The sequence below is a fragment of the Rhyacophila brunnea genome, unplaced genomic scaffold (assembly GCF_057557595.1).
Source record: "Rhyacophila brunnea isolate RB1 unplaced genomic scaffold, BYU_Rbru_1.0 scaffold_9, whole genome shotgun sequence".
Classification (NCBI taxonomy): domain Eukaryota; kingdom Metazoa; phylum Arthropoda; class Insecta; order Trichoptera; family Rhyacophilidae; genus Rhyacophila; species Rhyacophila brunnea.
Window position 1 is genome coordinate 3965121 of NW_028233361.1, and position 17819 is coordinate 3982939.

Sequence of the window (17819 nt, forward strand, 5' to 3'; positions counted from 1 at the left end):
TTTTCAATGTATCAAAGTGAGGAGAACCACTAGGCTAATTAAAGTAAGTGGAATCTCCCCATAAACTTAATTCAGTAAGTCGCTTTCTTAGTGATGTCGCTCAATCTCGAAAGCGTACGCCGTTCTTTGGACACCACAGTGATCAGCCCCACCTACAGGTTGCTTAGATATTTTGTAACAATGTGAATTAATAATTGAAGAATGTACCTATCAGCTATTAATTGCAGGTAAACAAGAGACGTTATATTTTGATGCCAATATTTTAAACTGTACGCATTGGCTCCATCGTCTGCGCATCTATTCTATACACAAGACTGCTATCGCCAACTATCGAGGGTAGTTTGTATTATAATGGTTAAAATAAGTTAGCTATCTAAACTGTCAAAACTGTCTGACTCGCTTTAAAATTTAGCACACCCAAGAGAGGTGCTGTTAAAACATAGCACTTATTGTAACAATTGCAAAATTTGCAACTAACTTATTGCAATCGTTACAATGCTAATACTTCGATACAAAACTACCCTCGATATAATCTTGGGTGTAGAATAAATGCGCTGAAGTATATATTATAATATGATAATCGTTACATATTATATTTTTGTCTAATATTGTCTTAGCAATAAACATCACAAATGGAGTAGTAAAATGGTATTCAATAGGTTTATAGGTAATATTCAATAATTCAAGAGGTAGTGCTTTCCAAACTTTTTTGATTTTTAAGATTTAAAGTTTTATAAGATTCTCTATCACAATGTCTACGTAGAACCGTTAGCAGAAATCTTTAAGATATCGTACTTGCGTAAACAATTTTGCATACATATGTAATTGAAGTGTTTCCTAATTAGGAATAAGAGACAAAAACATCCATTAATCTTCGCAAAGCAACCTCAACCCATCAAAAGTCGAAACGGCCCCCGCTGCGGCTCGAACTTAATATCATATTTCCAATAATAATTTATTTCCCGTTGCTTTTACCGCTGTAGACCGGTAAAGGGAGAGGTGGTGCCTCCGGTGTAAGGTTACCACACGACGAGGAGTGAGAGGTGGCGGAGCACACATCTTCGAACATTCGGGAATACTTGGAGAAGAAAATTGAATTTGAGCGTAGCGCGAATGAGTGTCGCGTAGCACAGTTAAATATATACCGCGAGCAATCCCGCTACGGGGTGCTACGCCGGGACTTAAGTGAAATGTGAAGAATAATACAAATTGAAGTGAGAGCGGAGGTACTCGCTTTGTGCGATTATACACCGAAGTCGCCGATCAGTCATTTTTGATCCAGTTATCTGACTTGCAACAAAGGAAAATTTCTTTGCATTTTTTAAAATAGACACGCGGAAGACATATTGCGATACAACGAGGTTATTTTCACGTCGATCATGTAGGTGCAATATGCAGACTTTAACCATACTTACATATTATTTCAAGAGTCTCCGTATTTTAATTATTAAGAGCGTATTTCAGTGAAACGGCAAATAATTTTCAACTATAGGTGCGACGAAATTTCCGACTGGCTGTCAATCGGAGAACGAAAGTCCAGCTGTCAACACGTCAATTTGTTTTGTGATGGCGTCGGGGGAATTAATTCTTAAATCGTGTAAAGATGACTAAAAAACGTTACCCATTTACTTGAAAAAGAAAACATGTCAATGAATATATTATTGTTATTATAAATAGAACAATAAACAAAACACTAAATGGACGCATGTTGAATTTTTATGACAAATTATGTTTTGTTCTGCACACATCGTTTGCACATTCTTCGCGTCGCGCAGTCACGATCGTTTTAAAACGTGCCCCAGCTGCCTTAATAAATCTATGATATTTTGAAAAACATATTTATCAATAACTATTCAGCACATTTAAAGATTATTTTACGTGTGTTTCACTCACATTTTGAGTTTTATCAAGTATGAGTCCTGAGAGTTAACGTTTAATAAAATACCCTCATTGGAGACAATCGGCGTCAATTTGGCACCGCTATTACGTAATGTAGGACTTGGTGAAAATCAAACATTTATTAACCATATTTTGATTTAAATTCTAATCGATTTAAGTTTTGCACTATTCTATTTGAGTCGTTTTTTGCGACCCGGGTTTCGCCTTTTGGCATCTTCAGGCACTGTGTACACTCACCAAAAGGCAAATAAACACTGACATAGAATGCTATCAACTCACACTTATATAAAATTTCAATACAATAAAGTAGGTAAAGGCTCCATTACCTCTCTACCTATCAAGTCAAGGGTCACAATAAAATAATATAACAAACACATTATGCATAGTTGAAGTGTTTGTAAAAAAAAAATCTTATCAATAATAATACACTCGTGTTTGAAGATGCCGAAAGGCGAAACCCGGGTCACAAAAAAGCTACTCAAATGGAATAGTAAAAAACTTAAATCCATTAGAATTTAAATTCAAATTCCATCAAGTACCTTCGGTCGATAGTAGCAATATTATATTTTGATTTTTTTAAAGTTGATATTACTTAACAATATATGGTATTATCATTTTATGATTTTAGTTATATAGAGTCCGATATATATTTAAAGAATTATTTGAATTATAAAATCTATTTTTATTTAAATTTGTCAAAAGAGTGATCGGTACGGTAAATATGAGGTGTTTGAGAGAGTAAAAACTAGTTTGAAAAGTTCATCAGTAGACCTGACAAAGCTTTGAATAGAAAATGTGAAAAAATATGACGATTTACATATTTAACACAAAGCCATGCTCTGTGTTAGTCGATAGGCAAAAGAATAGTAATTTATAAAACGAAAGTCGCCGAGCGAACTTTTTCTGACTTCGGATGAGCAGTATAGAAGCAAAATTAAAAAAATATATTTAAGAGGTAAGTCAGCGCTATTTCTATGTAGGTACCTTGTCCACTCGGCATCGACCTACTGTGGAGACACTAAAAACAGAATGTTTATGTAAACGCAAGCCAACAACTTAAGTGGTGATACCAAATATCATAATGCCTAAATCCCCCATCAAAAATCCTCCAATCGACAGAGTTGGATCCCTGTATGTCCTTCAATCAGTGTTTTTAATAAGTGGTGAGTAATAAGTAATAAGTGTAAATCAACACTACATAAACCCATACCCATCAGTAGGTAATCATTGATAATTGAAAAAAAAAATAATACATAATATTAATTGTACCCATGATGCACTTTCTACTACCAACGTATTTAATACGAATGCAAACCCATCCCAAAATTAATGACGGTTTATCAATTCTGCTATGTTAAGTTTACAGCTGTAAAGTCTAAAAAATTGTCAACTATATGGTAGATATCTACGGAGCAGATAATTTTCTGATAATTGGTTGTACAACAATAGATTCTTTCTTTCCTTCGACCATGACCGATCCTAATAAGATCATATGGGCCTGCACAGAGTGGAGGTTTGTATTAACAGATTTTGTTACAAGAAATGGATTTCAGCCACTTGCTCAACCTATTAGATCCATATTCTGACTCACACACAAATTGAAAAACAATGTGTATTTGCCAGACCCAGGATTCGAACCTGGGACCCACGACGCTATAGACCGACGCTTAAGCCGCGCGGCCATCGTGGAGATACAGTTAAACAAAAAAAAAACCTAAGTAGGTACGTTAAGATGGATTTAATTGGTTTATATTTAATAAACTGTATTTACTCGTCTTGACAATGGTTTATTAAACAAAATAGTAAATAGAATTACTATAGATACATGAAATAACATCACAATTATTATTATTATTGTTTCACATATATAACACCAGTTTCGTCTGGGGTTGTGTGTTGTTCAGCATTTCATAATTTCATATTTCATAAGATGAAACTGGACTAGGTATTTTATAAATGTGGAAAAGTTACTATACTTAATTAAAAATGTTTAATAAGAAATATATTGAAGTGCATTGTAAACTCTACGAATGCGAAAGCCGCTCTAAGTGTATTGAAAATGTATCTGTTTAGGTGAGAACGAATGTTGTTCATAGTAAAAGTTCAATAAACGAACATAAATTACATGAAAATGATGACACATAATAATATTAGTGTGTTATTTTTATGTACTTACAATTAAGTATTATGGTAATGTTAAGGGCTTCTTTGATGTCATTTGCAGGGATTTTGTTATGCTTTGGATTTTATATAAAATTTGTGATATACATTTTGCGATACTTTTTAAATTGCATGACTGGTTTTAACTGTTTCGAGGTTCCTTTTCGTTATTCTAACGAACCAGTTCCGTCATTTGTGCCAAAGAAAATCTCCCACGCGGTACCATACAATAACACGATAACAACTGCGAACGTCTCAATTTATCAATAGTAAAGAAAACTAATAATATTATTATTATATTCTATTTCGATGTCATGGGTTGTAAACCAATGACATTAATATGGACGAAGCATCTAGAAAAAAAATGACACTCACTTTTCTGTCCGGTCTGCCGAATGGCATAATCTGTTCTAACGCCATTTACAATACAGGTGATATTGCTATAAATTCCCGATGCTTTTTGTCGGGTCTGCCGAATGGTTCGGTTCGAACGGGTTCGCTTAAATGAACATTGACACTAGAAACATTTGTCTAATGCCATTACAATAAAGGTGATATTGCTATAAATTCCCGATGCGTCATATCGCATAATGGAAATTGCGTGACGTCTATCTATACATGAGCGAATGTCGCTATGGGCGAATTTACTTGCTAGCTACTGTACTGAGTGAGTTATCCATTAATAATGTCATTGCTGTAAACTATGAGTTAAAGGGTAATTAAGAAAGGTATTCATGACTAATCCTGTGGATCAGCGGTGAATAGTAGTAAAACACTATCTACGAGTAGGTATGTAAATATCGCTGTTTTAAAATATTATTTTTTTCCCGGGGTCTTTAGTATAAATTGTCCAACGTCTGGTGGATTTGCACAGAAAAAAAGTGTTGTCAAAAACAAGCAAAGGGGGAGTCGACTGGAGATTTGCTGAAAACTTTTCTAATTAGCATATTTTTCACGCTCGCGTAGGCCGGGAGTTTCAAACAGTGCGCGGCGCGATGCACCCAGACGATAATCACAGGATAAACAATTTGCTCCAGCTCTTGGAATTTACATAGTTAAATAGTTGATGTGTTTGTAATTCACTGTTCGCATACCGGAAAAACATTAAACTTTAACCCCGGTTTAAAGAACAAAGTCATTCACATACGGAAAACTAATTGAAAGTTGTAGTGCACTTGTAAACACATTGGACCAATTGGATGAAAGTTAGTGTGTACTTGAACGTCTTGTTTAAAAGTAAATTTCCATTATTTCCGAAGTCATTTTTAAACATTTTCTATTTATATGGTAAACCCTCTTATGACACGTATTACCTTATATATTTATTTCCATTTATCTGTAACGCATGAGAGAAAACAGATGTAAATGTATGCGAGAGAGCGAAACAGGGAGATGTACAAAATGGAAAAATGCGAAGGAAAAGATACATAATAATTCTAAATTTGAAAAATCAACTGACACGAAAATAAAGGAATACTATATTTTAATCGGGTCTTGAAACAAAATAAATCAGATGGTAATCTCATAATCATGGCCCCCACAAGGGGGGGCTGACAGGGCTCTAGCCTGGGGACCCGGGCTAAGGAGGGGCCCGGCGAGGCGAGTCAACCAGATAAGTGAGATAAACACACATCACAAATTTTCTTTAATAGTAAAAAAAGTGTTTCCTTCAATAATATTAGATATTATTTAAAGATATGTGGTTGTACGGTACAATTTTTAATTGTGTATCAATACTCGCCATCTCCATAATAATTCAAATGGATGTATTAAAATGTACAATAAAACACTAAACATACACATTATTAATTTTACCGCGTACATCATTTGGAAAACGTTACTGTAGAGCTTCACACTGCCTTTATCCTTATCAATAGGTAGGGAGGCCCCCCAAAGATCCTAGCCTGGGGGCCCGCTTCACGATGTGGGGACCATGCTCATAATAGTTTGAAAGAGATAAATTATTACTAAACAGTATACGTAACAATTAATTAGTGACATTTCTGTTGCATAATGTTATAATTCAAAACAAGTAATTAGAAAACTTGACCAAATAAACCGTTGAAGTTCAGGTTATGAGAGTAACTATGCGTCTCGCATTAGTTTGAAAATCAACCCGAAGACAACCTTCGATTTGTGTCTACAGCGGCTATTCCGATCCAGATTTACCCCTGATTAGCCGCCAGGCAGGATATCAGAAGTGTTGACAACTTTAAATATCTGGGGATGTACAACACGGAACATGACATAAACATCGCTATACAAATGAAAAGGATTGGAGTGGCGTCCAACCGTTAGATTTGTAATCAATAATTTACAACTCAAGAGAGTCAAAAATATTACATTATTTTTAACGTAAATTTATTTAAAAGCGCAGATATTGTAAAAGTGATTATGCTTGAAATAAGTATAATTCTGTAGACATATTTTTGAGTGTATTATTTCTTAAAATACCTCATAAGTGGGCAAAGACTGCTCTGCCCTTCTAAGGAAGAAGGCAGTAACTGACTCTCACATCCTTTCGAGATAAATAACATATTGTATTATTTCTCAAACTTTAGTACTGTGAATTAATAAAAAACGGTGGTAATTTTTAGTAGTAGGATGTTAAAATACAAAAAAAGTAATAATAAACAAGCAGTAACTGCAATGAATAGGTAAAATTTCTGCCTTTTTGCTTAAAAATTTATTATTTTAGAAGATGCCTATTTTTTCACTAAGGATTTTGACGGTATTTAAGTGATAATACTGATTTTAAAGTGAACAGAATATATAGCTTTCAAAATTACCTAACGGATGGCATTCATAACTCAATTTCACAAATTTTGCGAGTAGTAGCCTTCTTCCTTAGAAGGGCAGCGCTGTAGTGACCGTTATGAAATAAAATGAGGGACATTTTCAACTGTTGAAAATGTCCCTCTGAGGCAGACGAAACCGGCCAGACTTATTTATTAAAAGTAGAATAATTACTTTAAAAAATTTGCGCTTTATTAAATTAATTTAGTATAATACAATGCAGTTCCACCATGAATTGACAGTTAATAACACAATAAAAGAAATTAAAATGACATGGTTTTAAAAAGTCTCAAAAACATACCCTTTAGAAAAACTCTAGAAACCATCATCAACTAAGTAATATATAACAATTTACTATAAGTACTTAATAACTATTGTTAATTTTAATAACTAATAATTAATGTTAATACTACTTTGATGGAATTTGAATTTAAATTCTAACGGATTTCAATTAGAATTTATTAATTAATGACCAAAAAAGTACAACATACATGTATTTTAATGTTTTATACATAAATGGTTATGGTGAATAAATAGGGGTTATATATTTTTGGAAAGAAATTACCAGATGAGATACGTACTAACGAAATTTAATGTTCCCTCTAAAATAAGAGTCGAGCACAAACCATGAATAAAACTCACCCATGTAAGGAAGAGTTAAAAGGATGTGGATGGAACCGTTCCCAAGCGGTTAGAAGGGGAAATTTGTTCGCGCATGGTTAAAGAAATAGACCGTAGGTATCTAAATAATAAAAAATATACATATACCTACATATAAATAATAATATGTCTGGGGATTCGACAACAGCTAACAAATTTAAATTCAAGTATTTAAATTCAACACACTATAAAACTTACTATCGATAATGATAGTAAAATTCTAAACATGATCTTGTCGATTTAAGGGTCAGTGTCAAGTGTGCGGAATAGTGTCGAAAATAAAGGCTTTGGGGAAGCTAAGCCTGAATAAAGTGTAGAATTTGTGGGAATGAATATATATTATGTAATTATTGATTGGAAAAGAATATACACTGTGAATATAACATCATATTAGACTCACTATCGTAACATACTTTCGAGTACCAACCAACTATGCACTCACTATATCATGACAAATATACATTCCAAAATTACGGAATAGAAAGTTTTTTTTTTTTTTTAATATATTTCATAATAATAATATAATCTTGAATGAACATTTAAGACGGTACTTCAGTGAAACGGCAAATAATTTTCACTATAGGTGCGACGAAATTTCGGACTGGCTGGCAATCGGAGAGCGAAATTAGAGCTGTGAACACGTCAGTTTGTTTTTTGTGATGGCGACGGGGGAATTAATTCTAAAATCGTGTAAAGATGACTAAAAAACGTTACCCATTTACTTGAAAAAGAAAACATGTCAATGAATATATTATTATTATTATTATTATTAGTAATAGAACAATAAACATAACATTAAATCGACGAATGTTGACTTTTAATGACAAATTATGATTCGTTCTGCACGATTCATTTGCACAATCTTCGCGTCGCGTAGTCACGATCGTTTTAGACCGTGCCCCAGCTGAAGTATAGCCTTAATGAAATGTATAATGCGAAAGTTGACAATAGATAAATTTGGAAAAAATGCTATTACCAGAGATATCTCATGAAACAAAATATGACGATATTCACAATAATTATATAGCCAGGACATTTAGAATAACATGGTTTTATGGTATTGCCTAAAAAGTTACGTAGCCACGAAGTGTTGATTCCCAGGATAAGAAAAGACTGGGAACTATAATGACATACATATTTCATTTAAAGTCCACAGATTGATCCCAAGATTTTTAAAATTCTTTATATCCGACATATATAATCGGCACGTGGAGTTTTAAAAGATATAATACTTTACACAACATAATATACGGAGATCCACATAATATACATCCAGCGCATCCATTCTATATATAAGATATCGGCCGCTATCGAGGGTAGTTTTTCATATTTTTGTATTGAAGTATTGTAATTTCTACAATAAGTTAGTTGTAATTATTACAATAAGCGCTATGTTTTAACAGCACCTCTCTTGGCTGTGCTAACTTTTAGAGCGAGATAGACAGTTTTGAATGTTTAGACGGCTAACTTATTGCAACAATTATAATATATCAATACAGACATGGGATTAACTACTCTCAATAACCGCCGATAGCAGTCTTGTGTATGGAATAGATTTGCAGGACAGGATGCAGGTGCTAGCAAATGAATGTCGCAGGTAGGTTTAAAAATATGTTTCGAAGACAACACAATATACATGTATTGACGGGGGTGTACAATAATTTAAGACGGAGTTGCTCGCATGGAGTGCATTTGGGTACTGAAAAGTATCTTCAAAAGTGATCTCACGTTGGTGTTAATGTAGGGATAGAGGAAAGATATCTCATATAACCAAACAATGCAAAGGGTATTTTTGAAAACTTTTACCCGGCCATACATGGCTTACCATTTAAGAAAACTACACTTCTTTTGTTGTTCGATATTTGAACAATGTTATGTCAAACGAAGGCGTATTTTTATCAGTAATAGACAATAAGAACAATATAGTAGTGACGGGAAAAATGATAAAAATGAATACACCAGAGACAAACAAAACAATATTACACGTTCGCCGACGTAAAGTTACAATATAAAGCTTACTCCGCAAAGATTATGATATTACGGGCGAACATTTTACGAGGCAGTAATATTTCACCGAAATGAAAATTGAGACACGGCATTTCTGCGCTTTGTCCGAAGATTTACCATTCTTCTGCGTACAGGGTAGTTAAAAAATAATATACATAACAAAAAAAAGTAAACGTATCTACCTATTCTTATGCATGAAAAGTGGTAATTACGAGATAGCATTTCTAGCTCAAACACTTCGTCACTCGAATGATTCTTATAAATGTATAATTAAAATGTTTTAGGTTAAAAATTGTTATTGTACGCGGGTGCAAATTCCAAGAGACGCAGGTTCGAATCCTGCTCGGTGTCGTATTGTTTTTTTTAAAGAATTTTTCTATTGGTTATATATTTCTCAGAAGTGTTTTCAAATTATGTATGTTGAATAATAATACAATTAACGATTAATTTCAGTAAGAATGATTCATTGTCCAGTTGACAATGCTGAATTTAATATAATTTGTATTATAATTTTCAAATAAATATGATTCTGAAGCTTGTTCAATTATATGCTAGATTCTAAAATCTAGTGTATATTTAGTCTTAAATAAAACAAATGTGCGAGTAGGTATAAGGATGAAATCGATGTAATAGCATTCGCTAAAGGCCTCTAATAATGTTTTAATAATGTTTTAACCTTGATACGTACCTAGCCATTCCTTGTCAGAATTTCGCAACCTCAAATAGCGTAGTTTTTAGGAAATATCTGAAAGAATGGCTGGCTGGCAAACGAAATGCGTGTGTTCGAATTCAATTAGGTCGAAGATATTTTAGGATTTTTAATAGTTATGCCACTGACGATTTTCTAAGTTATGTAATATAAGCAATTAAGCAATACTAGGCACAAAGAAAAAGTATAAATTTGCAGCAAACGATCGTTAAAATGAATCAAAAATACCCTGTACTCGGCGATAACAAACGGCGCTATAGATAAAATCAATAGATTGGCTCTCGACCTTTTGTCGAGCGCTCCAACATTTGCCGAAGTGTCGGCCGAAAGTTTTCACGATATTGGCTGAGGGGCCCTCCACACACAATGGGAGGCTAGGTACACACTGCCGAGTACTCGTGGATGGGTATACGACGCCAAGCATCTACGACAGCGCACTTATTCTCTCGTGCCGCACATATCGATTATTTTATAGCGGAAAATTAAGAGGGTGCTTAAATGACTTGTGGCCATGGGCAGTTACTTATCACTTTGAGGTGTATACCTACATGTAAAGTTTTCATATAAGAACCTTGAGAAAATATTGTTTTTTATGTATTCATGTTATGAAGCTGTATTTCGAATATAATTTAAATGTAAAGAACATACATAATTCAAAAAACACTCAATAGAAAATATAGCCAATAGAAAAAATCTTTTTGAAAAAAGGAAGAATCGAGCCTGTGTCTCTTGGGTATCGCGCCCTGTGCATTACCACAATGCTACGACTGCCATGCTTAATAGCGACAAATTTTAACTATTGGCCTTATTAATACCTACTTATAGGTGCTCACAAGTATTTTCAAAATTATGTATGTTCTATTATTAGAATGGTACATTCTTAAAATCTTAGAATTATTCGTTGAATAAAAGAAATAGATAAATTAAATTAATAATTAAATTAAAATAAACACAATCACCATACTATATGCTTCCATGGAGTGAAGGTTATATTAATATTAGTTTACGAGTACTGGTTGTTACCTATTCCCTCCGGCCATTGAATCCTTCATACGGGATTGAACACATAAACGTGAGATAAATCCATACTCCACAGATATTATAAAATTGAGAATTCATAAAAAAGATTGCATAACGAAATGGCGTAACGAACAATAAACGCTCTCTAAAGCTGTGGTGGGAATGTCCTATGATGAATTTCCCGATAATCTGGTTATAAATGGTGAGCGCTAAAGTGTGATGAATTACTAGTTTGACTTTTTGTGGTTCAGTCAAGCCTAATAAGAAACATTTATTATCGGAGTGTGACGCTAAAGATTCTCCCCGCGTATATTATACAAAGTCGCATTGGCCAATTGCACCTGGAAATTCGGAAATACGTGAGAAGTTATTCCTTTTCAACTTTCAACCGACATACGGGGGAACAATCGGTAAGATTGGCACCATGCGATTCGTCATATCAGAATGCCTGGGACACTATTTGACGAAGCTGACAGACCTTGGTAGGGAAACTACCATTGCTGGTTAAATAATGACACTTGAGAGAAAGGTAACTTGAATAAGAGGTAAGAGCTTGACTCACATTCGAAGACTGACAGGATGGCCTCAGCGTTGACGGCGTCCCCGCCGCCGTTCTCGGCGACGCACTCGTAAGTCGCCTCGTCACGGCCGGCGCGGACTGGTTCGATTCGCAGCATCGCTCCTCCTGAATACTCCTGCACGTGGTAGCGGGATTGAGTGCCTAGAAAGAAGGTATACAAAATTGATTAAAATTGGCACTACCACGGTTATGTGTAAACAGCTGGTTGAGTATCTCTTCCCTTTCGGAGCACATTCTCGTATATTCCAAAAGGATGTGGTTTGCATCCTGTAGTACAACATGTTGGTCGGGTAAGAAGTCCTAGCTCAAATAGCAGCGAATCCACTGTGCCCAGTCAAAATATTACGGGTGCATTGGTAAGTAATCGAACCTGTTATTGAAGGTGAACAGGTCACCGCATCCCATTCAAAAATAATCAATAACTAGCAATATCATCGTAAATCGCAATTGAGCGCCATGGCCCGAATATAATCAGCCTTTGTACACTCGGTACTTTTATAGTCATATATATTTTTGGGTCGTAACCACGTGGTCTTCCTTCATCTTTCGACGTTTCGGGCTCGTACAAAGGCCATTCTCGAGACATAATGTATTGAAATGTACTGGTAAGTTTATAAATGCGAACGCTGCTTTAAGTGATAATAAGACATTACATAAGCTTTAGTATAAAACGTTTAAAACATCATTTGCAATTTTACTTTTGTATTATGGCGCATTGGGGAATCATTGCTATGTCATATTACGAAAAAATCTTGTTTTACGCTTGTAACATCAATGCAACACAACAGCGCCCAAAAGTGTGATGAAATATCAATTAACAAAACTGCAATCCGAAATGCTTATCTAAACTAATTTATTTCTTATTAGTTTTAGTAGCTACCAATTTACTACGCCTTTAAGATTAAAGTGATTAAAGTTCTATATTTTCTAGTGTATTTCACATTTTCCTTCATTCTTTTTCGGTAACGGAAAAGCTACAGTTATTAAATTTTCCACATAATAATAATAATAACAACAAAAAACACATTATTGTATTATTCATCCGAAAAAGATTCTACGTTGTAAATTTACGCTCTATAGACACACCTTAGATACAAAACGGCGCTAATTTATTGACCCCATCCAGAGAATTACACTTTATGTAAAACATAATTAAGTACGCGAATTGTGAAAGAGAGAAGGGAGGAAAAAAATACAAAAAAACGTAAAAACGCGAGGCATTTCAGCGATTCCAATTATTGTAAATGAGATGAAGCGAAGACGAAAAAAAAACACGAACGCAGTGGCCATCCCCCTTGGAGGGGGGGCTCAAGATTTCAAACGGCATGGGTTTATCAAGGAGAAATGAGATCAAAAGCAGATGGTGCAATGGTTATCTCGGGCTATCCTGTAATTGCAGACACATGGCAACAACAGAGAGACGAAAAAATAAGGATAAAATATTGCGCAAAGTATATTGGGCGAAAAGCTTTCGTGGCAAACTTTCGAATGCCTTCATAAACTACCAAACGGATTAAATCTTACATAAATTGAGGAGAATAAAGTAAAAGTGAATTATAGTTAACATGCATGCGTTCATGTTTGATTTGATAGGCCATAAAAAATAAAAACAAGTTCCCAAAAAAGTAAGAAACACGTCTAACATGTCCATGAATGTATTGACTAATAAAGTTACAAGTCTCTATGCGAACTGATATATGGGAGGTTCACAATTGTTATGGATTAAGTCCGATTTAAAAAAAAAATCGTTTCAGTGGTTAGATAAAACAGATTTCTATATTGTCAGTTAATATCACAATCGTCGCCCTACAATATTCCGCATAAATGGCAATACTAGTATTAATAAGACATCGAATTGAATGTGAATCATGTCCATTTTGACAGGTTCCTTCAGCAGTATAAAGAGGTATTTGCTAACATTAATATGCTAATAATTTTATTAATAAAGCCTGAATATACGTCTTTATGTTTCGACTATTTATTTAAGGGGGGACATGCTCGTCGAAGGTCAAAATTGAGTTTTTATTGTATTTTCAAACCATGATACTGGACACTCCTTAAACGTTGTAGATAATCTATTTATATAATTTTGAAGCCTTATTATCCTTTATAGTTATTTTAAACATTTGATGACTGTATAAAGTATTTTTGTTACATAAAATAGTATTCTTTTAAACCTCTCGCTCTAATGTTTTAGAATATAGTCATATTTCGGTACATAACTGTGCAGTGGTATTAAGATTTTTTACGTTTATTAATTTTTAAACGCATTTTGAAACCATTAGTATAATTTATTACGAGATATTTTTTGTAAAATATTCACCATAAAAAATTATATTGATAATCTCTGTGATCCCAAATTTGACAAGAATTAGGCATTTTATTATTCAAAAAATCGGCAAGATTAACACATTTGAAGATGATTCTAAAGATATTTATTATAAGCTATGTCTTTGACCATTCAAGTGTGATAAACATCTTATGAATAATGATTGCTTTATAATAATTATTGACCTAAGAATAGGGTAGTGTTTTTTTGAAATACGCCATTTCTTTTGTCATTCCCCAGTGGTTAAGCTACAACATACGGCCGTAGCCATAAATTGACAAACTGTAATTGAAGTAGGAAGTAAAATAATATTAACGCGCATGTTTGAACATGTACCTAACCGATTTTTTTTTAATTTTTTTTTAAACGGTACATGTATATTCTAAAACATTAGAGCGAGAGGTTTAAAAGAATACTATTTTATGTAACAAAAATACTTTATACAGTCATCAAATGTTTAAAACAACTATAAAGGATAATAAGGCTTCAAAATTATATAAATAGATTATCTACAACGTTTAAGGAGTGTCCAGGATCATGGTTTGAAAATACAATTAAAACTCAATTTTGACCTTCGACGAGCATGTCCCCCCTTAAACTGATACATTTACTATCAAAAAATGGTAAGTATTATACAGTGAAAACATTCCTGAACTTTACAAAAGGAGTTTCAACTTCAGTTCCAAATATCTCAGGTTCTATTTTGATGGACTTGATCCACAATTATTGTGAACCACCCATATGTGTTTGCTCGTTGAATCGATATGCACATAGGAATGCAATTTCAGAATAAGTTACATCTCAACGTACATACATCATCGTCATAAATGAAGTGTGCATAGTATTTGTTTATTGAAGCAGTTCGATCGGCAGCAGCATATTATTAATAAAAAAGTTTCTTGAACCAGGAGAATTGGAGACTGTGGAAGTATGTATATCAACAGAGTTAAATACGTTAAAACAGAGAATCAAAAGATATAAGGTAGCAACGGTTCTATCAACCTTATCTAAGATGTATTAACTAAGAAAAAAAGATGCCAACATTACATTCATGATGGAAAAGTATAATCTGAATTACCCAGTCCTCTCATTGACCATTCAACGCATTTCCTTCTACTTCACGGTACAAGGCTGTTTAAATATAGATTACCGTACAATCCAAACAAAAATTGATAATACACAAGTTGTATTTAGACTATTGTAGTAATAATATATCAATATATGGTTGGGCCAAATATGGTTCCGTCATCCCTTATTTCCTCACCTACCTCACATCCCTATTTATTATTGTCACAAGAACAGACGATAGCAACTACGGGCCATAAGACGACCGTGATTGCGAATATTCAGTTACGCCAAGACAGCCGAGCGCGTAGGTTTGGTAAAGCTATCGCGCTATATCTGATAAGATACTAACGCGCCGTCATTAACTACCGAGTGACTCAAAACCGATTACATTAATATGGATGAATCATCTGGGAATAAAAATGACACTCACTTTTTGTCGGGTCTGCCGAATGGCATAATCTGTTCTAACGCCATTACAATAAAGGTGATATTGCTATAAATTCCCGATGCTTTTAGTCGGGTCTGCCGAACGGTTCGGTTCAAACGGGTTCGCTCAAATGAACATTTACACTAAAAATACTATTCTAACGCCATTACAATAAAGGTGATATTGCTATGAATTCCCGATGCATGATATCGCATAATGGAAATTGCGTGACGTCTAACTATACATGTGCGAATATCGCTGTGCGTGAATTTAATTGCTAGCTACTGTATTGAGTGCGTTGTCCATTAATAATGTCATTGCTCAAAACGCATATGTTTGATTTTCGTTGCACTAAATCTGTTACGGTTTTAGTGAACGTCGCGTCTATATCATCCATCCTGAACTTATCATCATCATTCATCAACTTCATAATATATCATCCATCCAAAGTGTATCGCCCGTTTACCAGTGGGTGAGTGTGTGAACACCGAACCGGCCCCAGAGCGCGCCAACCCTCTCAACATAAAGGTCAGTGTCTGGCATCCTGTATACCCCCCCCCCCTAGTTCCATAATCTACCATCACCTTCAGATTACAGTCCACTGATAAAAGCGCCATCAATATATTTTACATAATGACATTACATTGATATTGACTTGTAATTAATATTCAGTGACCAAAAAGCGAATCATGTGATAAAGAGATGCTTTCATAACCACCGTCCTGTTCTATAGCTGCTCCATTTTTCTGATTCATTAACGAACATTTATTTACCTTCCTAAATTTCTTGTTGATATAACTGTTCATTAAACGTTCAAAGTTTTACTTGTTTCCGCAATATTGTATGAAAATAAACAGCAGTGTGATGGAACGTTGTGTATATTTGCAGACTCTTTTGTTACGTGTTGGTAAATCTCATTCAGCATTGAATAATGTTTATTGCTCAACTTCTTGTGCATTCGTATACCGCCAGACTAATTTTATTGCTTCCATCAAATGTGCACAGATGAAAAATGCAAATTGTTTCATACAAATAAGACAATATGACACAGCAGCCCTGGTAGCTGTGGAAACATATTTCGTAAAAAGTAGGTATCATGTAAGAATATTATTTAATATTAACAATTGTTTAACTAATAACTTTTAAAGACAGATATCATTGATATATCTCATTAGTTAACACTCCATTATTTCCCAATACCTACGATACCATTACTCCCATAATGGACGATTTTATTTATATTGCAGTATTTGTATTGTTTATAATTACTCATGATCTATTATTAGGTTTTGACGATTTATATATGATTATCGAGCGTATTATTATTGAAAAGGTAGGGGCTTTTTTACAAACACTTCATCTATTCATAATTTATTATGAATGTAATAAAGTTTTTACCTACTTTATTGTATTGATTTGTTGTATAAGTTAATTGTATTCGTTGTCAGTGTATATTTGTCTTTTCGTGAGTTTACATAGTGCCTGAAGATGCCTATAGGCGAAACCCGGGTACGCAAAAAACGGAATAGTACAAAACTTAAATCCATTAGAATTTAAATCCAAATTACATCAAATACCTTCGGTCAATAGTATTAATATTTCTTAGTGGTTTTTTATATAAATAAAAAAGAAATACAAAATAATAGGTAAGAGAAAGAATTATTAAAAAATATTCATAGAAATTATGGGCCATTAAATAAACAAAATACAATTTAGTATTCACAGTTATTAGTCAATAATAGCAATGAGTATCTTTTTCAAAATGTGACACCTCTTTAGCAATATAGAGCAGGGGGGGGGGCAAACTTTTTGGATGGAGGGCCAAATTCAAGAATTCAAAATGAGCGGCGGGCCGCAAGTAACATACCATTTTTAGATATACACTATTTATTATAACGAAAAATAAACTTTACAAAAAAATTAATGAGAAGAATGAAACTGTTGTACATTTTTTAACATTTTTTAAATTCAAGTGTTAATTTTGTAGTTGATATTCTCAAAACTGCTTGTAAATGGGCATCGGAGATATTTGATGGTAAAGAATTTTTATTGAGGTTCATGATCAAAAATGTTTGTTCATATATATAGGTTGATCCAAAAATAACGAACATTTTTCTTGCATAATCTTTAAGGGGGGACATGCTCGTCGTATGTCAAAATTGAG

The 17819-nt window shown here is 33.8% G+C and overlaps 1 protein-coding gene across 2 annotated transcripts in view; it reads right to left on the bottom strand.

The window, feature by feature from the left end:
- Lar (tyrosine-protein phosphatase Lar) overlaps positions 1-17819 on the bottom strand; it is a 712977-nt gene that overhangs the window by 213597 nt on the left and 481561 nt on the right. For both annotated transcript variants that reach the window (XM_085959967.1, XM_085959966.1), the window contains exon 5: positions 11814-11972. In XM_085959967.1, the coding sequence (XP_085816093.1) occupies positions 11814-11972 (159 nt within the window). The remainder of the gene's footprint in view (positions 1-11813; positions 11973-17819) is intronic.